General features: G+C 44.5%; 1 protein-coding gene across 6 annotated transcripts in view; it reads right to left on the minus strand.

The window, feature by feature from the left end:
- NRP2 (neuropilin 2) overlaps positions 1–27,250 on the minus strand; it is a 130,403-nt gene that overhangs the window by 85,008 nt on the left and 18,145 nt on the right. For all 6 annotated transcript variants that reach the window (XM_010602342.3, XM_010602347.3, XM_010602349.3 and 3 more), the window contains exon 3: positions 4,785–4,966. In XM_010602342.3, coding sequence (XP_010600644.1) covers positions 4,785–4,966 — 182 coding nt within the window. The remainder of the gene's footprint in view (positions 1–4,784; positions 4,967–27,250) is intronic.

The raw sequence follows: 27,250 nt of genomic DNA on the forward strand, positions 1-27,250 counted from the left end.
AGAAAACTTGATCTTGAACTAGGGTCAAAGGAGCATCAGAAAAGAAACACATTTTCCACCGTTTCATTTTCCAATGTTACCTTTCAAGTTATTTAAAAATTCCTTTCCCTGTTTTGCTCGTGATTTGGTGATTTGAGATCTTTTAAGCCTGCAAATTGTTTTGGTTTACCTTTTAATATGTGGATAGTTGTCTAGAAAAACAATACAGAAAAAAAAAAAAACGGTTACCGTTGAGTCGATTTCCACTCATGGCAACCCCATGTGTTTCAGAAGAGAACTGTGCTCCCTAGGGTTTTCAAGGCTGTGACCTTTTGGAAGTAAACCACCAGGCCTGTCTTCTGAAGTGCCTCTGGGTGGGTTCAAACTGCCAACTGTCAACCTTTTGGTTAGCAGCCCAGTGCTTAACCATTTGCACCACCGAGGGACTCTACATAAATCGCTTCATTTAAGGGAGACATGAAGCTCCCATTCCAGCTATGTGCCTGCTGTCTGTACCCTAATTGTAAGTCAGTCTTTCAGAATCATTCTTCAGGAGGGCCTTGCTAGGGCAATGTGCTGTCGCAGGCTTCCAGAGCCTGCTGTATAGTTATTTGCGTATCTGTGTTTACAGTTTCCCCCTTCTTTCTCTATAAGAACCTGACTAGCAAACATAGCTGTGTTCGTTTGGATTTCTTCAGTGTATTCACGTATTTCTTTCATGTTCTGTGGATGACGTAAACGTTGTGTATATTCTCTCAGGACTCCAACAATGGAAATACGGGTGCAAGACACGGCACCTGGCAGAGTGTTCATCTTCTTCTCAGCTGAGAATTCTGTACCCCTCTGTATCTACAGGAAACCCTGGTGTCTTACTAGTTAAGAGCTACAGCTGCTAACCAAAAGGTCAGCAGTTCAAATCCACTAGGTGCTCCTTGGACAGTTCTACTCTGTCCTATAGGGTCGCTATGAGTCAGAATTGACTTGATGGCAATGGGTTTTAGTTTTTTGATGTTATCTCTATGTTTCACGTAGGTTTGACTTTCATGCTGAGAGCTGGTGTTCTCGATGGGCATTGTGGTGGGTGTGCCTGACCCTGAGAAGGCCAGTAGGGCCTTCATTCTCACTTTCCTCAGTAGTGTGGGTCTTGTTGGCAGGGTTGTCTCTCACTACAGCAATCTTTCTTCTGTGGACCATCGCAGCCACTAAAGAAGGCTGCCCCTTTCTCCGTGCCCAAACTACCTTCCTTGACTAACCGCTATTGTTTTTGGCAGTCCATAGACTTGCTGCTTCTTTGAAATCCTGCTTCCGCCTGTCCTCAAGACAGCAATGCTGAATGATGACTTCCTTTTACTATTTGCTGTTTAAATTTGCATGATAGAGAGAGTTAACATTCACTTTTTCTGTGGCTTTCTGGAGAAGGCAGCATCATCCCTTATAAAATACTAAGATGGGAGGAATGAAATCAAAGGTGAGCTTCGATGTCCTGCTCACCTTTGCTCTGACTTCTGTTGGCTGGTTCCCGGTAAGGTTCTACTTGGAGCTGTGTTCCCTCCAGGTCAGAACAGGAAGTCTGAGTGACGGCATTTGCACTAGGGACCTACTACCTTGCTGTCCAGTAGATGCTCCAGATCACCCTGCTCCTCACCTTGTCAAGACACTTGACCACGCCATCATTTTCCTAACCACAGCATGTTAATCTGACCTTTACCTAGTGCTTAGCTCATTCTGCCTATGTTATAGCTTTCTATTCAATTTTTCCATACCTACTCATCCAACAACATCTCCTGCACATCTGTATATGCCGGGGGGCTACACATCTGCCTCTCCCACTGCTCCTGTAAGCTGGAACTACGTCAGCCCCCAACTCATGGTAACCCCATGCACACTGGGACAAAACGCTGCCCGGTCCTGTGCCATCCCCATGGTGGGTTGTGGATCAGACGGTTGTGATCTCTAAGGTTTCCAGTGGCTGGTTTTTGAAAGCAGATCAACAGGTCTTTCTTTTTTTTCCTGAATTGTACTTTAGATGAAGGTTTACAGAACAAACTAGTTTCTCATCAAATAGTTAGTACACACATTGTTCCATGACATTGGTTAACAACGCCACGGCATGTCAACACTCTCCCTTCTCAACCCTGGGATCCCTATTACCAGCTTTCCTGTTCCCTCCTGCCTTCGGGTCCCTGCCCCAGGGCTGGTGTGCCCCTTTAGTCTTGTTTTGTTCCATGAGCCTGTTCAATCTTTGGCTGAATGGTGAACCTCAGGAGTGACCTCATTACTAAGCTGAGGTGTCCAGGGGCCATACTCTCAGGGTTTCTCCAGTCTCTGTCAGGCCAGCAAGTCTGGTCTTTGTTTTTGAGTTAGAATTTTGTTCCACATTTTTCTCCAGCTCTGTCTGGGACCCTCTATTGTGATCCCTGTCAGAGCAGTCAGTAGTGGTAGCTGGGCACCATCTAGTTTTACCGGACCAGGCCTTTCTTTCTAGTCCATCTTAGTCTGGAACCGGAAGCGCTGCTAAAACCTCTTCAGTATCATAGCAGCACAAAAGCCTCCAGTGGCAGATGGGTGATGGCTGTGCATGAGGCATGCTGGCTGGGAATCAAACCAACGCCTCCCTCATGGAAGGGGAGAATTCCACCACTGGACCACCACTGCCCTCTGTCTCTCCCACTAGAGCAAGACAAACCCTGTATTAACTCTTTTTTCTCTTCTCTCTCCCCACCACCTCCTCAGTTGAGGATGGTATAGTAAGTGTTCCATCAGTGCTTGTGGCAATGACCTGCGGCTTGTACCCGACTCAAGGGAACGTAGACAGAGCTACTCAGGAGCCTCACAACAGCCCCAAACCACCGAGTGTCACGCAGATTCTGTCAATCTCTGTAGCCTCTTTGTAGTGAGGAGCACAGCAACCCAGACTGCTCAGTCCTGTGGCAGACGGACCTTCTTGGGGCTGGTCCCCTGTGACAGCAGGAGCTCCCTCTCTGGCTTCACACAGTTTCCTCTGTCTCTGCCCCTTCATTTGATTGTACGTTCTTGTTCCCAGGCAGACAAATCCAACAAATATTTAGACAGCATGGATATAAAAAGTGCTTTCAGCAGCTACCACTTCCTTTCAAGAATTGTTTAGTGAAAAAGAAAATATATATGAAGTTTCCCTCACACTGAACTCAACAGGCGCCAGTCTTGGGCCTCTTGATGACAAGGCTGACAGCCTCCCTTTTAACCAGAACTCCATCCTTGAGTTGTAAAACTTAGGCAGAGGGGAAACACACTTACAGATGGATTGTAAGCCTCTGAGGCGGGGGAGCAGGGAATTGGAGGACAAGCTTCATTTAGCCTTGAGATAATAAGCTCCACGCATATTAGAGGCAGAGAAAGACACACTATTTGGAATACTCAAGTATAGATGCAGAACCAGCGTCTTGTACCAGGGAGGGGAGTGAGTAAAATTCTCTACACCAATCACGAAATAAGCACTGGCCCTATTCTCAGGGTCTATGGTAGTTTAAGGGGGACATACTGGAAACTGTTAACATGCTCAGCAGCTAAGTAAAAGCTGGAGGTTTGCAAAGTTGAGAAGGTAGAGTGTTGACATGTTGTGGGGTTGTTAACCAATGTCGTAAAACAACATGTGTACTAACTGTTTAATGAGAAACTAGTTTGTTCTGTAAAACTTCATCTAAAGTATAATTAAAAAAAATGATTATTTAAAAAAAAAAAGGTTGGAGGTTCGAGTCTATCCAGAAGCACCTTGGAAGAAAGGCCTGGTGACCTTCTTCCACCAAATCAGCCACTGAAAACCCTGTGGGGCACAGCTCTACCCTGACGTGCACAGGAGGGGTCGCCAGGAGTTGGAACCGACTGGTTTTGTTTTTTATGATGGAAATCAAGCAGACAGCTTAAAAGAAGTACAACAGTTTCTGCCCCTCTTTCTGCTCCCTTTTTGATTGCTTATCCGGGAGTCAGCTTCCTTTGGGTTTAGGAAGCAGGGATTCAGTGGACAGAGATGGGAAACGTGGATCATCAAGGGGGATTTTCTAGGAGCCGTATTTAAATTTAAAAGGTAAAGCATGACCCCATTTCAGGGGTCACAGTAAAATCTTTAGAGACTCTAAACACTGACAAGATTATGCCTCTCAATCCCATGTAATCTGAAATAAAAGCAACATTCAACCATATAGTAATTGTGAGAAAGTTCGACCAAGTTTTGCTTTTTCTTAGGAGGATTATTTTGATTTTTAAAAGCATACAAAAATCAAAGTCTTCCCAAAAGGTCTTTTTTTTTCTTATTTATTTGGTGCCCCTGCTCTGCCGTTGCCACAAACCATGCTGGCCAGCACTAACCTGCAACTTGACCTCTCAAGTTGGTTGATAACCTAAACTGGCTTTGCATCTCCTGGTATCTCTAGGTTCACCTTGACCTTCTCTTGCCTCCACTGCCTTGCTCTAGCTTGATAAAATTGTAACCCTTACCATGTGTCTAGGAGCCCTGGTGGTGCAATGCTTAAGCACTCAGCTGCTAGCTGAAAGATTGGCAGTTTGAACCCACCAGCGGCTCCAAAGGAGAAGGACCTGACGATCTGCTCCCACAAAGATTACAGCCTAGGAAACACTAGGGGGCCGTTCTACTCTGCCCTATTGGAGCCTTATAACTTGTAATCAACTCAATCACATGTCTAAGCCCCCTGGATCCTATTGCCCACCTTTCCCTTACATAGCACATTATGGCCACACACAGATGGCCATGTCCCATCTTCTCCTCTAAGATGCCCTCCTCCCAGGTCTTTACTCATGACCACACTGACCTGTCTTGAAGATCTCGTAACGCAGGGAGAAGCCTGCCCCTTGCCGGGCATAGTCAGAGGTGAACTTGATGTAGAGTACAGAGCCAGAGGAGATGATGGTAGGTGGGGCGATGTTCCCACAATGCTTTCCCAGGAGGTCTGCAGATTCACTGTCCCCATCCCGAATTTCAATGAAGTCATATCTAGAGGGTGGCACAAAGGGACACATATGAGAAAAGATCACTCTTAAATAGGTGTCCCTGGGTGGCCCAAATGTTTAAGTGCTTGAGTATTGCCTGCAAGGTAGGAGATTCAAACCCACCCAGAGGCACTCAGAAGACAGGCCTGGCGATCTGCTGCCGAAAGGTCACAGCCTTGAACACCATATGGAGCAGTTCTGCTTTGCACACATGGGGTCACCATGAGTTGGAATCAACTCATGGCAACTAACAAGGAGATGAAAATGACTATAGTCTCACTCTAGCTGCTGTTCTCTCCATTCAGGTACAGATATTCAGGTGTTTCGGATTGATAAACAAAGGGCACTTCAGGTTTGCTTGTACAGACTGGCAAAAATAGACACAAGAAGTAGAATTGCTTTATTAAAGCCACAGGACGTATGTTAGCTAGATTTTAAGGCCTTATCTCTTGCCCACATAAGAGCAGTAGCATCATTCTATCAAAGATCTCAAAAAAAAAAAAAAACATTTTTCTTCCTTCAGTAGCACCATTTTTATTTTTAACATGATCTTTATAATAAATCTCAGTCTCTCCTTTTTAGCTCTGTGTTCTTACAAGCTTCTTAACGCCTTTGTGCCTCAATTGTTTCATCTGTAAAATGAGGATAAGATGAGGGTTGGGATTGAGAATGGATGATAAAATGTATGTAAGGTGCTTGGCACGGCATGGTGCCAGGCACACAGGGGAGTTTTGGAGATACTCCTTTATTGTCCTGCCCTCCCCCCTTTCAATTTTCTCTCTTATCTTTCTTTCTTAGTGACAATGACTCCTCAATCTGTGGGCCACCTCCCTGAGATGACTCTGCAAAATTCACATCAGCAGGGTCTAGTCAACAACACGTTTTTAAAAGGAATCAGCATATTAGATAAGGCAATAAAAACCTTTCTCCAAAAGCAGGGGGTGAATCCCCAGGGACCCAGCATCTCTGAGCACATAACTATTAGCCTCAGCAAGAGGCAGAGCAGGCTGCCTCCCTAAGCTGAGGTCTGTATTCATTTCATAAAGTCGAATTGGCTGAGGGTGCGCCGGCCACCTTGAAGACATCCCTGGCTAGGTACATGGGATGACACACACAGAATGCGCCATTTTATCTCCACAGACACACGTTTCTCAGCCTTGGTGTGTGCTCTGGCAATCTTCATGGTGCTGTGTTTGTGTTCCCCTTCTCAGCCCCCCGTTAATACTCCTGTCACAACTGCTTAGGTGGGAAACTTCTTCCCCAACAGCTCCCTCCAAAGTGCTGGCCACAGTAACATTATTTACTGAAAACCATTCATCTCCCTCTCCCTCCCTCTCTGTTTATTTATTTTGCATCAACCTGTTAAAACAACATGCAACAAATCTTTTTATTAAGGGTAAAGAGAGAGGTTAGAAGTGCTACCCTCTCTCGGATGCTGCCCGCCTGGTCCTGTTATACACACAGGGGCTGTGGGAGCTGGCTGCCTGCAGGAGAAATGGCTTGTTTAAGCTGCAGTGGCCTGAGGCCTCACTTCAGCCCCCGGGAGCCATATTTCAGACTGCTCAGCCACTTCCAAATAAATAGGCCTGCGTGGAAGTATAAGGAGCGGACCAGCATGAGTTCATTCTTAGACCCCAGAGGGCTGGAATCCTACAGTCAAAAGAAGCGCTGAAGCTGGTTAGAGTCTGGGCAAGATGAGATTGGCAGTGCTTTCCCCCAGGAGCTCCAGAGAGATGGTCAGAGATGGCGAAAGGCAGCGGGGGTAGGGGAATCTGTTGAGGTCTGTGATTTCAGTGTGGGCGATGCTGCTGACTTTCAATCATGTGCCTCCTCAATTTCAAAACAAAAGTGCAAAGAAACTTAGCTCATTCTCAAAACAAAACAAAACCCTGAACCTTCTGGAAAAACCCCTCCTTGCAATTTCCACATGAGGTGATCATGACTGTCCGATCACTCCCTACTGAGTAATGGTGATGCCCTAACAACACACTCAAAGGTTGAGAGGCACTGTCACCTATAGTCATTGATCAAACTTTATCAAATTCACCTGGGATAGGGAATTCATGGCCCTGGGTAGATGAGCCCCAATTCTAAATTAAAGCTGAGTTTAGATCCCAGCTCGGCCACTTGCTAGCTGGGTGCCCTAAGGCAAGTTACTTAAAATTTCTTAGCCTCAGAAATGGGGTAATAAGAGTAAACTGGGGGTATTCGAACCTTTCTCATAGAGTGTTGTGAGAATTAAATTATGTAAATAAAATCTAATCTATATAAAAGTTTATCACACAGCCTGGCACATAGTGCGTGCCTAATAAATGTTAACTGTTTTTCAGAGTATTATAACCACTTGCCATTGAGTCGATTCTGACTCATAACCACCCCATGTGTGTCAGAGTAGAACTGTGCTCCATAGGGTTTTCAATGGCTGATTTTTTAGAAGTAGATTGCCAGGCATTTCTTCCAAGGCACCTATAGATGGACTGGAATCTCCAACCTTTTGGTTAGCAGCCCAGCACATTAGCCATCTGTACCACCCAGAGACTTCATGCCTATTTCAGAGGGGAGGAGGCTGGGCCATGGGCAGCAGAAGTGACTTGTCCTTGGAGACAGGCTGAGTGAGTGGAGGCACAGGATATACAGCGGTGTAAACCTGTCCAAACACCTTGGAGGGCATTTGGCAAAAGGTGACAAAGCTAATACGCACATACCCTTTAATCCAGCAATCCTACTTCTAGGAATTTTTCCTATGAAAATAATCGGACAATTTTGCAAAGATGTATCCACATCTTTGTTTATAAAAGCATATAAAAAAATAAAAAGATGTTTTCTTTATAATAGCACAATGTCTAAATGTCCAACAATAGAGGGCTAGATGAATAAATTTTGGTGTATTTAGAAAATAGAATACTCTGTATTTATAATAAATAGTGCCACAGGTCTATACTTTTTAATTAAAAAAGTCCATGATATACTATTAGATTAAAAAAAGCAGATTAAAAATTTTGTGTATGTATATGTCATAGCCACCCCAGGTGACAGAGAGAGCTTCCCTGTATAATGCTTTCTAGGCTGTAGTCTTTACAGAAGGAGATCTCTATGAGTCAAAATCGGCTCAACGGCACCTAACAACAACAACCAACATATACATAAACATGCACATACACACACATATGTATCCAAGCATATATGTGTGTATGTGTGTGTGTTTTTCTCGCATGTATGTACAGAAAAAAGCCTGAAAAACTCTACACTAAAATATTAACAGTGGTGTTTGGCTGATGGAAAAACTGGTAATTTTTACTTTCTTCTTTTCTGTTATCTGAACTGTTTATGATAAGCCTGCATTTATTTAATAAACCAAAATGTATAAAGTAATAGTGCTTCTATTAAAATATGTTTTAAAGGAGAAGAGCCAAGAAAAAGAATTCAGCTCTCATGATTTAGCTGGTGAAGTAAGCTCACCATCATCATCATCACTGCCATCATCCATCTCAAAAAGTCAGAGTGAAGATTAAGACACAGTCCTCAAAGCACGCTCAATGAACATTTAAAAAAAAAAAATTTTTTTTTTTTTTTTAAAGATCACCAGGTAGCTCCAGTCCTTGTATTACCAGTTTCTTTAGGAAACTCAGGAAGGACAAAGAAAAGCTCTGGTATCCCTCTAGCTTCTTCATCAGAAGTGGGAGCATTTTATCTGGTTGCCTAATTGCCCACAGAGAAATTTAGGGGACAACAGAATCAGCAATGAGGCTACCCGACCTATGTCCCAACTACACCCATCTACAAGCCTGCCTCAGTGTACTCAGTAGATGTTGTTGTGTGCCATTAAGTCGATTCTGACTGTCATGGATTGAATTGTGTCCCCCCAGAATATGTGTCAACTTGGTTAGTCCATGATTCCCAGTATTGTGTAATTGTCCACCATTTTGCCATCTGATATGACTTTCCTATGTGTTGTATATCTTATACAATGTTAATGAGGTGGGATTAGTGGTAGTCATGTTAATGAGGCAGGACTTAATCTACAAGATTAGGTTGTGTTTTCAGTCAATCTCTTTTGAGATACAAAAGAGAGAAGCTAAGAAAGAGACGTAAGGACCTTATATCACCAAGAAAGTAGTGCCAGGAGCAGAGTGCGTCCTTTGAACCTGGGGTCCCTGCACTGAGAAGCTCCTAGACCAGAGATGATTGATGACAAGGACCTTCCTCCAGAGCTGGCAGAGAGAGAAAGGCTTCCCCTGGAGCTGGCACCCTGAATTTGGACTTCTAGCCTACTAGATTGTGAGGGAATAAATTTCTTTTTGTTAAAGCCATCCACTTGTGATATTTCTGTTATAACAGCATAAGATAACTAAGATACTGACTCATAGAGACCCTATAGGACAGAGTAGAACTGCTCCACAGGGTTTCCTAGGCTGTAATCTTTACAGGACCAGATCGCCAGGCCTTTTCTCCTGGGGTGTGGTTGGTGGGTTTGAACCAAGGACCTTTCTGTTATCAGCTGAGCACATAACCATTGTGCCACTGCCTCAAATCCTTTTTTGTAATGAGGCCAGCTGCAAATACATCCTTACATATCTACAAACACATATAGTGAAAGGATGCATTTTTTTCCAAGTTTCATATAATCAATCTTATTAAAAATTTTCTCTCAGAGCTTGTTATTTAAAAGACTGCTCTGGTGAATCCTTTTGTGAAGTAAATAATCTGCCTTTACTTGGACTTCTTAGAAAAGCTGGATTTTCCTATCAGGTTTGCTTTAGGGGACAGTGACCCAGAGTTCTAACTGGCAGGCTGAAATCCCCCTCCATGCCCTGGTTCTGCCTTGTGGACCAGCCGCACTTAACCACATGATCTCCCGGCTGGGCTTTTTGTACAAAGGGTACACTCCAGTGACATGCTGACTTCATACAGAATGTCTCATTTACCTCCTGTGTGACTGACTCATTTGGGGAAATTTTTGTTATTAGGGATTTGCTACAGCTGAAGTAAATCTCCTTAGAAATTTCAGTGTTGTCAGGTTAATTTGTGAAGAGCTAGGAAGAGGCTTAGGAAATTTGTGGCCTTAGAATAAATATGGCTTTGCATCTAGGATCTAATCTTCAGTGTTTGTTTGATGAAGGAATCTGGGATACAAACTCAGCGTCCACCCCAACGATAGTCAAGTAGGATAACCTGAAAAGCTGCCCTCCTTAAAAAAAAAAAAAATTATTCATTTTCCGGATGGAAACATAAACCTGCTAACAGACATATTAACTATTGTGTTTGCATTTCATTATTCATAATCTCTCTCAAATGAAAAAATTCCTTTCAAAGCTTTAACACTACCTCTTATTATTTTATTTTTTTCTGAGCTGAAGTAGCCATCTCTTCTCTTCAGTTCTTTTTTCTCTTTAAAATTGTTCCCCAGGTGCCTTTTTTACCTTTCTCTTCACAGATTCCGACATCTGCATGTTGCACATTTGTCTAGAGAACGTCTTCTATACTTTCTCTCTCAACTTCAAAGTCTTAATTTCTCTCCCCAAACCCACATTTGGGGCGTGGGAACCTTGACGGTGGAATTAATTTTAAGAGTCCACGGGAGAGAGATGAAAAAGCAACAATCTCATCTCTTCTTCTCATCACTAGGCAAACATGAAAAGAGATTTTCTAGTTTCCATAACTCTATTCAGGCTTATACTTCCCAGCAGGGTACCAAAGGCCAGGGTAACCAAAAGAACTAGTGCTAGAAGACTCACCAAGCCCAGGCCCTTCACCAGGGGGAGAAATGTCTAGCTCCTCCAGAGCCTACCTTTGTGGATGTCACATAGAACTGCTTGTCCAGTGGTTTCTATATCATAGAGTACTTAGATGCTGAGTAAGAGAGCTGGGCCAGTGCAAATGGTTAACACACTCGGCTGCTAAAAGGTTGGAGGTTCGAGTCCACCTAGAGGTGCCTTGGAAGATAATCAGCCATTGAAAACTCTATGGAGCACTGTTCTACTCTGACACACATGAGGTTGCCATGACTCAAAATCCACTCAATGGTAACTGGGTTTTAGGTTACCCATCCCATGGAATTTGGATTTACGAATCAGAACACACGTGGCCAAGTCCTGGTGTCATTACTCTTGCCAACCAGGCAATGCACCATAAAATATTGAAGCCATTACATTGTGTACATGCCACGCTCCTTCCAGCCTCCAAGTCTTTGCACTTGCTGTTCCCTCTGCCTGCAATGTTGTTGTTGCTGGGTGCCGTCGAGTCGATTCTGAATCACAGCAACCCCATGTGACAGAGTAGAAGCGCCCCACAGGCTTTTCTTGGCTGTAATCTTTACAGATCACCAGGTCTTTCTCATGCAGTGCCGGTATGTGGTTTGAATCATCAATCTTTCAGTTAGCAGCTGAGCACTTAATCATTGCACCTGACTGCAATACTCTAACTTTTTCCAAGGCTGGTTCCTTCACAACTTTCAGGCCTAAGTGCAATTTCATGGCCTCAGAGATGCCTTCCCTGACCATCCTATCTCAGATCCCAAGCCTTTATTCTCTATCTCACCATCCTGTTATTTCCTTTGCAGCTATTATCATCATCTGTAAAGGTTTTGCCAGGGGCAAATTAACCAGTAAGCAAAGTACACACAGGCTTAATTGTGTTTACTTGCTAATCTGCAGTGCACAGTTTCACCCACGTGAAACTGTGCACTACAGATTAGTAAGTAAGCAGGAGTAAGCCCGTGCGTACCTTGCTTATTGGGTAATCTGTCCCTGGGTCATACTGATATACTTGTTTATTTGTTCATAATCTGTTTCCTGCACTAGATGGTAAGCATCATGAGGGCAAGGGCTTTGCCTTTCCACTTCTGAATTTATAATATTACTTGGTGCCCGGGCACATAGTAGGGCTCGCTACTTATTCTGAGTGAATAACTGAATGAAGAAATTGACACTGGGGCTATCTGATAAGAAATTGCTTTCTCAGTCGACTATTCCCGGAGGGTTTGACATGTTTGGCCCATTTTATACCCACTGCCTTTGTGTTGCAACACATCCACTGAGCTATTCTGGTTGTATCTGGAAAGCAAAATGTTGGCTCGTGACTCAAAAACATGAAATATAACATTTTGAGGGGAAGAAACATCTCAAATCACGCTGACAGCATTTTCACTATTAGCGGCAAACAAATCAACTATAATTAAAATGCTGTCAAAGTGATTTGAGATTTTTCTCACACTTTCAAAGTTCCATATTTCATGATTAGATTATCCAGGCCACAGAATTTATCACCTCCTGGAGTGCCTTTCTTCCAGGAAGCTCAAAGGCGTCTACAAATGCTATCTTATTAATCCTTACATTAAAACCTGCGGGGAAAATAGGAGGGAAAAACAACACTGTCATGTCCAACTCCCCAAAGAAGCTGCCGGAGATGCCAAGAGGCTGCAGGTAGGTCTATATAATGCTGAGTTCTCTGGTCAATTCGGGCCCAAAGCTAGGCGGCCTGTTTCTGGGCTCACTACCCATGCCCTGCCTTTACGAAGGGTAGGGTTTTTAAGAATCAAATTTCATTTCTTTGGGTTTCTGTTTTTCATCAGTACCATCCATCTAATAAGAAGCTAGTATGAAGTCCCTGTCAATAAGCCCCGGTGGTGCAGTAGCTAAGTGCTTGGCTGCTAACTGAAAGGTCTGTTGTTCAAAACCACCCGTTGCTTCAAGGCAGAAAAGATCTAGCAATCTGTTCCCATAAAGATTCCAGCCTTGGAAACCCCACGAGGCAGTTCTACTCTGTCCCATAGTGCTGCTGAGTTGGGATCTATTCAATGCCAACAGGTTTGGTTTGGTTTTATGGCACCCCTGGGTGGTACAAATGGTTAGCACACTCAGCTTCTAACTGAAATGTTGGAGGTTTAAGTGTACCCCAAGGTGCCTCCGAAGAAAGGTCTGGTGATCTAGTTCTGAAAAATCAGCTATTGAAAACCCTAGAGAGCATAGTTCCACGCTGATACACGTAGGGTCACTAGGAGTCAGAATCAACTGGGTGCCAACTGGCTTTAACTGCTAATTTCAATAGAAAGAGCTCACATCTATTGAGCATGTACTATAGACCAGCCCCTGGGTTTGTATGTTATTTCATTGAATCCTCACACCAGGCCCTGTTAGATTCACATTCACCTGCAGATGCAGAAACTGAGGCTCAGGGGTCAAGAGAGCTGCCCAAGGTCATATGACAAGGAAAGGTGAGAGCCAGGCTTTGAGCAAGGTAGTCTCAGTCCAGAGCACACAAGTCTCACCTCTCCTTTGCAGCACTGTTATTCATATCACCACACCAGTTCTCTTTTGATAATTATTTGCATGGCATATTTTTTTCCAACCTTTCACTCTCAACCTGTTGATGTCTTTGTGCCTAAGGTATATCTCTTGTAGACAGCACATAGTTGGGTCATGTTCCTTTGTCTCACTGTTGAATGAGATCTGAGAACAATGAAAATACTAGATTGCCACAGCACAAAAGCATTAGAAAGTACCAGGTGTAAAGAAACTTCTTGGCCTCTGGTTTTCATAAAATGGACATACAGAATACAAGACGCTTGATAGAATCTTGTTCTTTTTTTTTTTTTTAAATTTTGTTTAGACAAAGCCTAAAGGACTTGCCAAAATCCATAAAACAAATCATCAGTTGAATCAGTGAATTGATTTGGAATTCATGGTTTCAAGACTCACCCACTAGAAATCTAGCCTGTAAGTGTTCAGATGGGATACCATATTAATGTTTTTAAGTGTGGTATTTTTATAAGCACATACACACCCGTATGTGAACATATGGCCCCACAGAGTGAGGAAACTGTATCCTGTATATTTATAAGCTCTGTATAAGTACCATCTACAGCACGTATTCTTCAGTCCATGGATTTCCAGTAAGATCCATACATGAGTTTCAGTAGGTTAGGCGACCTCTGTAATTATATGCAGAAATTTTGCCATGTTTGTGTATATACACAATTTCCTAGGGAAGGGATCTATGACAAAAAAATCTTAAACCACTGTTGCACAGAAATATATCTGTCTATTACAGTGCCACATACATAGAAAAGTGTAGTGTATGGGCTTTGTTGGCAGACCCACTTAATTTCCGGCACTCACTAGCGGTGTGGCTACAGGCAAGGTACTTAATCCCTCTAAGCCTCAGTTTCTTCATCTATACAATGGAAATAATAGTATTCCCCACCTCGTGGGTTGGTTGGAAGAATTGTGAAGGTACATAAAGGCCCAATGGGTGCCAGATGCCTTAGAAGTGCCTAATAGATATTGGCTATTTTTATTATATGTATTTGGGGCCCTGGTGGTTAAGAGCTGGGCTGCTAACCAGAAAAGGTCAGTGGTTTGAGTCTATCTTGGAAACTTTATGGGGTAGTTCTACTCTGTCCTACAGGGCTCCTATTGAGTCAGAATTGACTCGATGGCAGTGGGTTTAATTTTATTCTTATTATCAGTGTTCTACAAAATAGGGATGTCTGCTTTAGAGGTTAGAGTTTATAGGGAGAGAAGAGTCACATACACATGACACTCTGGAAACCAAACAAGTGAGAATAAAATGGGATGTCAAAGTTAGAGGTCAAACCTGTTGCTGTCTCAGAGTGACCCTAGTCCATATCAATGCCCCAAACCTTGGTGCTAGAGGGTTGTTTCTAAACCCCGCTCCCCCACGCCACACAAATCCATCAACAGTCCTTCAGTAACTTTCATTTTTGAGGTTTTTATTTCAATCTCGTGTTTCAGAGTCCACACTCTGGAACTGGCCTGCCTGGCTGGGTTCAAATCCAAGAACAAGTGATTTAGGAAATAATACTGGAGTCATTATTCCCTGTCCTTGAGCATAGAGAATGTGACCCAGCTGAAGCTGGGCTCACAAGGACTCACAAGGACATACCAGTTGGTCCCTGAGATAAAGACAACAGGTATAATAATCTTGGAAAATATCTTTTAGGGAATCTTTCACATAAGCCAGAAAACAAAAGACTTTCCACTCATCATTTTCTATTAGCATTTAGTGAAGAGAAATTTGTTGGACCAATGAAGACCCTCCTGACTGTCAGTTACTGAAACTTGTACCAATGATCGTTGAGAAAGGTAATTCAAAATGTAGGATCCCAGTTTCTAGCCAATCCATGAAAAGGTGAAGCCTTCAGTGGTTTTGCCCATTTGTATTGTTAATATATACTGATGACTATAACCTTCCTCGGACTAGGGCAGACATGGCTGGGGCAGCACGCAGGTCTGTTTTCCCATTCTTGCCTATTCTGTAACATTCTCTGGACTCTGGCAGACACGGCTGTGGCAGCATGCTTGTCCGTTTTCCCATTATTGTTTGTTTTGTAATATTCTCTGGGCTTGGGCAGACATGGCTGTGGCAGCATGCTTGTCCATTCTCCCTTTCTTGTTTATTCTGTAATATTCTCTGGATTTGGACAGATATGTCTGTGGCCGCACACTTGTCTATTTTCCCATTCTTGTTCATTCTGTAATGTTCCTTGGACTCAGGCAGACATGGCTGTGGCAGCATGCTTGTTCTTTTTCCCATTCTTGCTTACTCTGTAATATTTCCTTGGATTTGGGCAGATGTTAGCTCTGGCAGCATGCTTGTCCGCTTCCCACTTTTGTCTTTTTGAATATATGCCGAAGAAAACTTTCTTTTTGCTTTACTAAACTTTGTGATGTTTTTCCCCCTGGGACACAAGGTAGCCAACCTCCCAGCAATTTAAGTTAAACTACATCAATGGCTTAGCACAGTGTCTGGCACAGTAGGTGCTCAATAAATAGATGTCAGTTGTTATTGCTGCTACTATCATTATTATTTGTTATCTAACGCCAAGGCCTCATACAGTTCTAAAACTCTATGTTTGTGTTTTTGCGTCAGTGCCAGGTGCCTTTTTAGGAGCGGCTGTTGGAAGTTTCATTTTCCTCCTTCGTTTCTTCTCACCACAAAACTTTCATATTTTGAGTTTGGTATTCACCACCCCCTTGCAGCCAGGGTCACCAGGGTCTTTCAGAAGGGAGGAAATCTGACCACCCAGCAAAGGATGTTCGTGGGGAGAATAACCCAAAACGAACGGGAGGAATTATTCCAAAAAAACCTTGAAGGCAAGAAAATGGAAACTACAAATAACATCTATTTATAATTGTTGCTTGTTTTTCCGCAGAAGCCCTGGGATGATGGTGAGGGCCCCAACAAACTCATTGTTCCTCATGGAGGAGGCTGCCAAGAATGCCTCTCACTGTGAGGAAGGAGGCTGCTCCGGACAGGCTGTCTGATGAGTCTCACTGAGATGAACGTCCAGAGAATTAAGGGCACACAACAAAGTCCCCACCACATCTCCTCTGACCCTCTGGTTGAACTCCGCTTGCCCTCTTGGTGCCCAACCTGGCTCCCCACAAGGCTCATTCCTGAGGCTATAGGGCCCTGGCTCTGCTCAGCTCCTGGGCAAGCAGGCCCTCTGGAGACAGGCTTGGACGGAATGCAGTGGCTTATGTAAGAAAGGGTTTTCAAGGCAACCAGTACCAATGTGAAATTTAAGGCTTTGTGCAGGCTGTTTTCAGTGTGACTGTTGGGTCTTCCTTCTGTCTTCTGTACTCATTGCCACTGAGTTGATTCCAACTTATCAGAACCCCATGTGTTGAAGAGTAGAACTGCTTCATGGGGTTTTCTGGGTTGTAATCTTTATGGAAGCAGATCGCCAGGCCTTTTTTCTGCAGTGCCACAGGAAGGTGGGTTCAAGCCGCCAACCTAGGAGTTGAGCACAAACTGTTTGCGCCACCCAGGGACCTCTGTCTGCTGTATGCATCTATAAAATCCTCACCTTCTACAGTTCACTTAACGGGCCCCTTGCTAGTATTTTGTAACGATACCAGAGTAGGAAGAAGTTAAGATTGGGCCATAGTTTATTTCCATTTGTTTCTGCCTTGGAGGCAGCAGCAGCTGCTCAAAAAGGCCTCCAGCAGACAGGTACTTGGGTGTGAACATGAATTCCAGCAGTGCCAGAGACTCATAGGACTCAATTGTCCTAAGCTTACCTGGGTCAGTCAAGCTGTCATGCCTCAGTTTGTGTCACCTCATAAATGGGAACAGGGACCAGGCCCCTGTGCCTCTCAGGGCTGATTGGAAAGTGCATAAAGCAACTGGCAGCCACTGAGGGAAAATCAGGGCACATCCGCCTGGGCTGTGGTGTGCAACAGTGGTCCTTCACTCTGCCTGGTGAATGGTTTCCTCCTGGACAGACACTTCCTAACCCTGGTTCCCAGAGGGTCCATGTGAGAACAAGTCATAACCTCCCATCTGTCCAAAAAACGGGAATGGAGGTACTCAGGCACCAGGGACTCAATCACCATATCAGCAAAGTCCTCTTTGTTTTTCTAGAGATTTCGGCTCCTCGCCATTTTTCTATCCTTCTTTGCTGGCATCCAGTCTCCATAACAAAACTTGGAAAACACAAAACTTGTCTGAAAAACAGTCCATGCAGAAATCCAAGCAGGGGGCACTTTGAGGGCTGATGGGCCCTGTTCTTGGGTTTCATTCCCTCAGAGCTTCAGGTTACAGAGCCCGGAGCTCCTTCTAGTTCCAGGGGCAAACTCGTCACTGCTGTGCAAAAAACGCATGGTGATGGGCTTCTACTAATGTCTCAGGCAGGAAGGGGCTGCTGCCATGCCAGAGTGGAGATTCTGAATATAGCACTCAGTGGCTAGTCAGCTGAAACGGCTTCCGCCTCTCATACCACCACTCCGTCAGTGTGCTCCATGGCTGTGCCCCGTGCAAAAGCAACCCAGTACACACAGAGCACAGTAAAGCAGTTGCCTCTCCCATTACAGAAATGACCCTTCAGTTCTGAAAGAACTGGTGGAGGTTTGTTGGGTGTGGAAACAGCAGATGTTTTTGAATGCTGGGTGTTCCTGGCTGGAGGCTCACAAGACCTTTGAGAAACATGTCTTGAAAGGACACCAGCTTCTACAGGAAAGGCAATCAGGTTGCAGGAAGTCTTCAGGCAAGATGGGAGCAGTGTGACTCAGACCTTGAAGAGCCTTTCTTTGTCCCACAGCCATAAGCAGACTGTTTGCTGCTAGCTGGCTGGATGGCTACCATATTACAGTGGCTAGCACAGCCCACCCAGTATGTGAGGAAACATTAGTACCAGGGAGGAGTTCTGGGAGCCCAAAAGGGTAAGGGCTTTGGGGTGGGGGAGAATCTACACGTAGAAACTTCCAGAAGAAGAGTCAGGACCCCAACCTTTAACCCAGTAGCCAGCCCTTTGGCTTAGACTAAATGCTGTATTTGCTTGTGCCTCATTTCCCCAGCAGATAAGACCAAAAATAAAGTAATAACAACAATACTTTCTTATTCTCCTGCCACTCTCAAAGGGATGACACATACGTAAATCACTTTGAACTTTTAGATGAAAGGCGCTCCATAAACCCGAGGTCTCATCAACTGTAATTGTTACGGTAATTATTTTAATGATAATAATGATGATAATGGGAGATGGGGGGGGCGTGGAGAGGAAACCTCCTACCCCAAGACAAAGAAAAACTCTTGGGTTAAAACCTGCATCACGATTCCTTCTGCTTCTAGCTCTCAACTATTTCTTTCAAACTGCCAATTCCTGGGTTGAAATATTATTTACTCCTTTCCTTTCCAATAAAACAATTATTTGTTCCACCATTTTCCCTCTCACTCACTCTCTGGTGTCTAGCTTCACCCTGACAGCTCAGCCATGGTCTGTTTACACGTCTTGCTCACCCTCCAAGACTCTGGTTCAGCTCCATTGACACTAAAGGCAGGAGAATTCTCTCCGTGTGAGAAATCAATTACTTCCGCTGACACTCTATTACTAGCCCTCACTTCTTCCGATTCCAGATGGAGAGTGAAGGTGGTGGTGGGAATGGCAGGGAATTTGAAAGGGCTGGGGGGAGGGGGTGAGGAGAAGGTAGATGACAGGGAGGCAGACAGACTATTGACTGAGAGTCAGGCCTCCAGCTTTGTATTTAAAGACACAGAAAGCTCTCTCTCTCCTTGACTGCCCTGTCGGAATCCGGAATCCGGAGGTGACCACTTGGCAGAAAGAGGCAAAGAAGGGAATGAAAAAGAGAAAAGGAAAAGGCTTGTCAAGGATATCTAAAGAAATCAGAGAGGGTTCAAATACCTAAGCCCTGGGATGGCTGATGACAGCTCCTTGGCAGACTGACACACGTATAAGGAGGCAGCTTGGTGGAGTGGAAAAATTGAACATGATTCTAAAAATTGACTACCTGTTTTCAAATCCCAGCTCTACCATCACTATCTGTATGAATCTCTCAGGGCCTCAATATCCCCATCTGTAAAATGGAAGTAACAGTCCCAAAAGGTCGCTGTGGGAGTTAAACATGAAAATTCTTAACACATCTCCTGACGCATGGCATAAGGGCAATAAATGTTTGCTATTATTGTCCAGGAGTTCCTGGGTGGGGCATATAGTTACTACACGTGGCTACTAACTGAAAGATGGGCAGTTTGAGTCCACTCAGAGGCATCTTGGAAGGAAGGCCTGGCAATTTACTTCTGAAAAAAATCAGCCAATGAAAACCCAGCACAGTTCTACTCTGACACATATGAGGTGGCCATGAGTCAGAGTCAACTCCACGGCAAACAATTTTCAGTTGGTATTATTGTCTCACTGTCAGTTCCTACAAACCACCTACAAACATATAGTTGAGTCTGTAACGGGGCGCAGCAGAAAAATGTACAGAGACTGCCAAGATACTTGGCCACAAAGCTAGGGGGAAAAGGGCCCAAAACATCATGCAGATTTTCCTTTATCACATGGAGCCCTTCGCTGTCCTCCAAAACCTAAGTGCCCAATTTACATGTTTTTCTTCCTTCTTCTTTTATGTTTAATTTTTATTTTGACCCACCTAACATTTCTCAGGGAATGTCCTTCTAGGAAAAAATTTTGATTATGTAAATCAAATCCAACCGTCTACTTTGCAATCAACTGAGATGAGTTGTGAGCACTGGGTCCCATTATGAAGGACGAATAGGGAAGCTCTTTTCAGGAGGAAAGACAAGGGCAACTAATATATATTTTCTTCCCTGAGATGATTTATCTGGGCAGAAGTAGAAGAACAGAATTAAATTATCTCGAGTCTCTCTTAATCCAAAGGTTTATGTTCTCCTGCCACTAAAAAGGAAAAAAAAACAGAACTTTTTTTTTCTATAGGACTTATAACTATAGAAAAATATCCACATCCCTTTTTAGAAAAATCTCACTTCTTTACTTGGTTTATTTCCCTTCTCCTTTTTATCCCTTCCATACCTGGAGCTCCCACTGAATTTCTTACGACAAACTCTCACACGGTGTAATTAGATGAGAGAATTACATGGAGTTACATGGGGTGAGATGCCAGCCCTCTGGGATCTCTGGCTTCAGAGAAGGTGCCAGATTTGAGAGGCAGAACAAGCGGGATTATGTATTATAAAATCTCAAGTGATTTCCTCAATCAGAGGATAAAATGCATTGTTAAAAAAGGACGTCCACAGTGAAGCTTGTATTTGGACAATCATGGATGGCAGCATTGCGTATTTGAAAACAAACTGCCAAAATAACCGTTGTCCTAACTGCTCTTTAACCTTGGTGGAAGGCGGAGGACAATCTGTGGGTTGTTTTTCCCCGCTTATTCGGCAAGCTGAAGTTACTGGGTGGAGTCCTTGGTCAAGGTTGGCAAAGCGTGGGGTCAGCTGCCAGCTGAGCTCTCGTTAGCAGGACTGTTTCCATTTATTGCACCATGTACCTGGAGGTGGATCTGTTTCTGTCGTTAAAACGGTTGTTGCAATCCAGAAAAGGATTACTGCTCTTCAGTTCCTTGGTGGAATCAGAATATTTCTGTGGTTTGGTGGGTGGTCCATCCTTAATAACGTTAGGCGTAATCAACCTGAGGGTCCCTTCTGGGCTCAAGATACCCTTGTGAAGCACAGAGAACTCTCGCTCTGCTTTGCAGGATTTCCAGAGACTTCTCTGGACCCTGCTGAAGCCGCGCCTCCATTGGGCAATCTGGCCTCTAGCCCTATATTGACAGGGGAGAAGCTCCTATTCAGGGAGAGTTCTGTGTAGGAGTGCACGTAAACTGACGAGAGGAGCTTAATCCAAAGTGTTACCTGGACTTTTCCAGGCCAAGCCCCACTTTCAGGCATTAAAATGAGGGTTTCTGGCCATAGGGTATGTAACTACAGAGGCCCTGGCCAGGGTGGGTGGGGGCAGCACAGAGTCACCATAATCTCAGTCTGTTCTGCTTCCTGCCCACAGACAGCCCTTCTCCCTAAGGAGATGGTGGAAGTCGCCTGGCCAGGAAACACATTAAATTGCATTGCTCAGGCATCTCTTCACTGAGAAGGAGGTTTGTATCCACAAGTCACAGGGACAGCCCTTCTAACTCTATCCTTACAACACACACACACACACATAAAACCTCTGCCCTCAAGTTGATTCTGACTCACAGAGACCCTATAGGACAGGGTAGGACTGCCTGACAGGGTTTCCTAGGCTGTAATCGTTACGGAAGCAGACTGTCACACATTTCTCATGTGGAACGGTTGGTGGGTTTGAACCACCAACCATTCAGTTAGAAACCAGGTGCTAAATCACTATACCACTGGGGCTCCTTGGACAACATTCACAGGGAAAGAAATTGAGTGCAGCCGTGTTCCCTTACTGTGGTTCTCAAAGGCATCAAACTCTTTCACCTTATCTTTGAGTAGGCTGCTCTCTGCCTGGACTACCTCTGACACACACTCCCCCTTTGCCTGGGTAACATCTTCTTTAGGATCCGGTCAGGCATCACCTCCTCCAGGGAGTATCCCCTGATCTCCCCAGCCTAGGTAGAATACCCATGTTGTGGGCTCACATAATATGCCCATATCACATCCCCAGGCATGGGGTAGGCATTACAGCATAAAAGGAAAGAGCACAGGTAGAAAAGCAGGGTACACTTGCTTCAATTCCCTTCCCTGCCACCTCCAAGGTGGGACCTTGGGACTTCTTTGAGCCCAAGGTTCTTCATCTGTAAAGTGAGAAGAGTACCAGTGACTTCAGAAGTTTTTGTCATGAGGATTCACTGAGAAAATATCTGTAAAGTGCTTAGCAGAGTGCCTGGCTCATAGGTGGTACTCCAGATGTGGTAACTTTATTACCAATAACCATCTTTTCCTTGTCTCCTCTCACCCACGCCCACCTCTAAACTCTATGAGGGCAAAGATTATGATTTACTAATTGCTGTATTCCCAATGCTATCACCGTGCTTGGCACATTAACCCAAACCCATTGCGTTCAAGTTGATTCTGACTCATAGCGACTCTACAGGACAGAGCAGAACTGCACCACAGGCTTTCCAAGACTTTAATCTTTACAGAAGCAGGCTGTAGCATCTTTCACTAGCCGAGCAGCTGCTGGGTTCAAACCACTGACCTTTCAGTTAGCAGCCAAGCACTTACACCATTGAACCACCACGGTTCTCTGCTTGGCACATAGATATTTAATAAATATTTCTTGATGAGTGAATGAATGATCTATTGCCATTTTGTTGATGAGAGGAAGTCACTGAGAGGTTAGTGACTTCCATAAGCCTGTGTCCTATTCTCCTGCCCTCATGGTTATATCATAACACGGACAAATAGGGAAGACATATCTGTCTGCCTTCCAGTGCTGGTTCATGGCATGCTGAGCTATGTCCTAGTATCTCAAATGTGAAAAAAAAAAAAAAAAAATCACTAAAACAGTCATCTGCACACACCTGCTTAGCAGCCACCAGCGCTAGGTGCTCTAGGGGCACAGAAATGAAACATGTGGTCCCTGCCCTTGGAGCAAACCCATTGCTGTGGATTCACGGCAGCCTCAGGTATCAGAGTAGTACTGTGCTCCATGGGGTTTTCAATGGCTGATTTTTCAAAAGTAGATCACCAGGCCTTTCTTCCGAGGCAGCTCTGGGCAGACTTGAACCTCCAACCTTTTGGTTAGCAGCCAAGGATATTAGAACGTTTGCACCATCCGGGGACTCCCGGATGACTTAAGCAAACTAAAAATGATGGCCTTGAGTTGCACTCCCTTGGAGCAAAGTTTAGACCCCAGAAACTTCCCAACAGATAAGAAGTCCTCCTGAAGCAAGATCAATAAACACAATAAAAGAGTTAAATGAGTAAGAAGAGGTAGGTTTTTGGGAGCAGGTATACTGACAACAGGAAGTGACAACAAGAGTACTTATAGAAAAAAAGGAAGTCCCAAATTTTCCTACAGCAAAGCACAAAAATGATAACACAGTTGCTAATTTATTGAGCATCTACCATATGCAAGGCACAGCAATCTTGCAAAGTAGTTATTACCATCATAGTTGGACAGATAAGGAAACTGAGGCCTGGGAAACTGTACAGCTGAGGAAACTGAGGCCTGGGAAGTTTAAAGGCTTCAAATCTAAATCTGCCTGATCGCAATATGACATTACCGGGCCTCTGTCCCAAAAACTGATGTTTAGAGCTAGAAGCCTGAATCATCAAGAAAAAGCTGACGCTCCTTAATGTTGGTTTTGTTTAAGAAGAAAGGGAAGCACAGCACATGTTTTAGAAGGGATGAATCAGGAATCTTGGAAAAAAAGAATGTTTGGAATTTTAAAGGACATTTTAACGTATCTGGAAAGTTCACTCCGATGCCGCATCATTCTTCAATGATAACTGTAAATAGATGTTGCACAGAACTTAACACACAAAATCACGAGAGTTGCTTCCTTATAAGGGTTTTTGCTTCACCAATATTCTTTCGCACCTTCGTGGAGGTTTTTGGACTTTGTGAAATGTCTTTCAAGGTACCCATCTGGAAATTACCAATTCTTAAAATAACCCAGACTCTTCATTTTGGTTTTACTCTGTGGAGCCTCGCTGGGATGCCACACCTGGTTCAGGACTCATGAATCAGCTGTGCATCATATGCAAGTCAGCGTTTTAAAAAAAAAAAAATACATATATTTTTCATTTCAGAAGTGGAAAAAATGCTCAACTTTGTGTGTTTCTAAAACCAGAACATTCAGCCCGTTGGCCGATGACTCAAGGGAAAGGCCTCTGTCCGGCAGCCGAAACAGCAGCATCCTCGTCACCACCACAGGGATGGAACGGCTTCTCCCTGTGTGTCCAGACAGCCTTGAGGCCTGCCCTTTTGTCCCTCGGCCACATGAACCCAGCAGCACCACAGTGGCCCCAGAGCAGTCTGTGGGTGCTAGGGGCTGGGATCTCTACAAGTGGCTGGAGGGAGGAGTCAGTGGAAGCTCACCAGAGATGGTGGCCTTGGATGGCACTGACTCAGGCAAAGCTGAGGCTTGTGAGTGAAATTTTCCAAGCAGACAGCAAGCTTGAATGGAACAAAATGAACAAGTGGCGGTTAAGGGGAAAAGGCTGTCTGGGGCTTGATCAGCAACAGCCTCGACCTTTGGAATGTAGATTTCAAGGTACAGAGAGTGAAGGGTTTAGGGGCCACTGCCCTGGATAATCCTTTCCTATCCGGGCCTGTTCCCAGCTAATGGTGCTCGTAGGAAGAAGTGAGGACAACACGAGGGCAGGCATGCTGACCACTGCTCTTCTCCCCAGCTGGGATGGCCCTTTTTTGTCTGACTTTCCTATTCATTTCCTCTTTTTGCTAGTGTCTTCCTGCTATGGTTCTATCATCAGCAGGACAGTTTCGGCAGCTTTCTTTTGGGAAATATCCACCCTATGAGCATGGAGAGCCAAATCCAATTTGGAACACGCACCTGAAATCAAAGGGGAAGGAAGGGTAATTTCCTTTCATAGTTAAGTGCCTTCCAAACCCAGGAGCTCCCATGGAACAAAAATGGAGTACAGGAGAGAGAGGGAGGGAGGGAGAAAGAGGGCAAGAAGGAGACAGAACTTCCAGGACTTCAATTAGATTAATCGCTCCTTTCACAAGAAAGTAAAACAAGGCAGTGGGGGGAGAAGCCAATTTATTCCGAATGTAAATGGCCAGGCAGCAATGTGAAAAAATACCTGGAAGAGGGAGAAGCTGAAGGAGCCGGATATGTCTTTATAAGAAAGACAAAGGAGGAGTGGAAGAGCAATGGAGGAGGGGAGGGGAAATAAAGGACAGGATTAAGTAGTTAAGGCTTAACCCCAAACAGAGCCTGAAGACTGGGGCGTTGGGGGGAACGCACCCCCCAAAAGATTTTTTCTGACCTTCCTGATCTTCTAGGTACAAGTCAGAACCATGGGATGGGGCAGTAAGGAGAAAAACAGGAAGCCACTTAGCAAGGATGATAAATCAGAGGGCAACCTGCGACTCACTGCTTCCCCTACTCCAACTTCAGGAAGAGGCAAATTCTTTGTCCCTTCTGTTGTCAGAAGCATGATGACGGGGCTGAGCCCTGTGAAGGGAACAGTCACCTTCCAGCCCAAAGCAGGGCAGGAGCAGGATTTTCTGACCTTTCATAGTTCCTAGCATGTTTTCAGCCATGCTCACTAACTCCCGAATTTTCCCTTCCGAAAGCGGCACCTTCCCCCTCTGCCACCATGAATACACATAAGGTGACCTCCTAGCAATTTCCCTGGGAAATCTGCTGGCATAAGCATAACAGGATTTGGCTCTCAGTCGAGAGAGGTGCTTAGTCAAATTTCTCTGAGCTCAGACCCAAGCTTTCTGTACATTAGGCTTCAGTGTGTGCCTACCCTCTGCAGCCCAGCCAGAGGAACCAGGACAAAAACACCTTATGTATAGAAGCTCTTCGAACAGAAATATTTGGTCGAGTTCACTGTCAGGGACTAGGAAGCCTGCAGATGTTGGGTAAATGTATCTAGTGTGTGCATTTCACTGAGACAAGGAGGAACTGATGAGTTACCCTATGTTATCCACTGGGTCGAGGGTGGATCTGGGATTAGAAACAGCATCGTATGACTCTTAGTCACATGAAGCATTCATCCGGGAAAAACCCCTCGCTTTTCAACAAAGACTACCTCTTGTTAGAGGAAAACCATTATGTAGGTGCAAAGTAGTCCTAAAAAAAGTAGTCCTAGGAGGATAATAATGGCATCAATTCACTGCGCCTCACAGTGTAGCATTAGTTAAAGAGGGGCCTTGTTTCCTTCACAAGGAAGCCAAGGGCCAGACCTAGGCCTGCTCTGAAATATGTGCTAGGAGTTTCGCCTGCTCCTTGCACCTTTCCCGCCAGCTGGCCTCCTTTCTGAATTTTCAGTACCTCACTGCCCTGGTTACAAGGAATGCTCAGACTATTTACTAATCAGATGGGAGTGCTGAATGCCCATTGGAGCAGTGGCACCTTGCAGGTGCTTGTTTGGGACAGAACATGGTTGTTGGTGCATTCTTTTCTGCACAGAAAGCTCTCGCTTTTGTTTCAGCGAGGGAAGACTTTAAGATCACGCCCATCAGTCAGTACAAAAACCAGTAACAAAAACCTGTTGCCTTTGAGTTTTTTTTTTTTTGAGTTAACCCTGACTCATGGAGACCCCATGTGTGTCAGAGGAGAGCTGTGTTCCATAGGGCTCTCAGTGGCTGATTTTTTGGAAGTAGATCGTCAGGGTTTTCTTCCCAGGTACCTTGAGGTGGACTCAAACCTCCAACCTTTCAGTTAGCTGCTGAGTGTGTTAACCATTTGTACCACCCATGGGTTCCCAAACGGTACACGGGGCACCCATAACCTTGGCATTCCAATGTGGCCTGCTCCCCTGCCTTAACTCTTAGGGGCCTTAGTGCTAACACGACCTTTCGAAAGCATTCATAAACATCTAAATGTCCACTAGGTATCTCCTAAGTCTCACATTTCCAAGGGGGCACAACTGATGTAAGACCAGCTGCATCGCCTCAGGTAACTTACTCAAGCTCTGTGTTTCAGTATTCTTACCTGCAAAATGGAGCCAGTAATGGCAACCATCTCCCAGGGTTGCTGGGAGAACTAAATGGATTAACATTTGTAAAGCAAATAGAACAGTATTTGTTAAATAAATCCGCAAGACCAGCTTTGAGATTCTAGCCTGTGCAGCACAGAGATCAAGACTCAGTATGAATCGCTGACCTACTAGTATAGACTTGGATGTTTTAGTCTCTCTTTCTACAAGGAAACCAGCTGCCTCTTTGTAAAACAACAGCCTGATTATCCAAGGCTGGAAGTAGAAGAAGCCCCTGCTTGGGATTTAGCTATTGTTTCATAAACCAGGCTGGTGCTGTTCCTATATGTGGTAGCAACAGTGGAGAATGGGGAGATCTCCAATGAAAGGTAAATCGCAAAGTTAA

This window comes from Loxodonta africana, chromosome 6, assembly GCF_030014295.1.
Source record: "Loxodonta africana isolate mLoxAfr1 chromosome 6, mLoxAfr1.hap2, whole genome shotgun sequence".
NCBI classification, from domain to species: domain Eukaryota; kingdom Metazoa; phylum Chordata; class Mammalia; order Proboscidea; family Elephantidae; genus Loxodonta; species Loxodonta africana.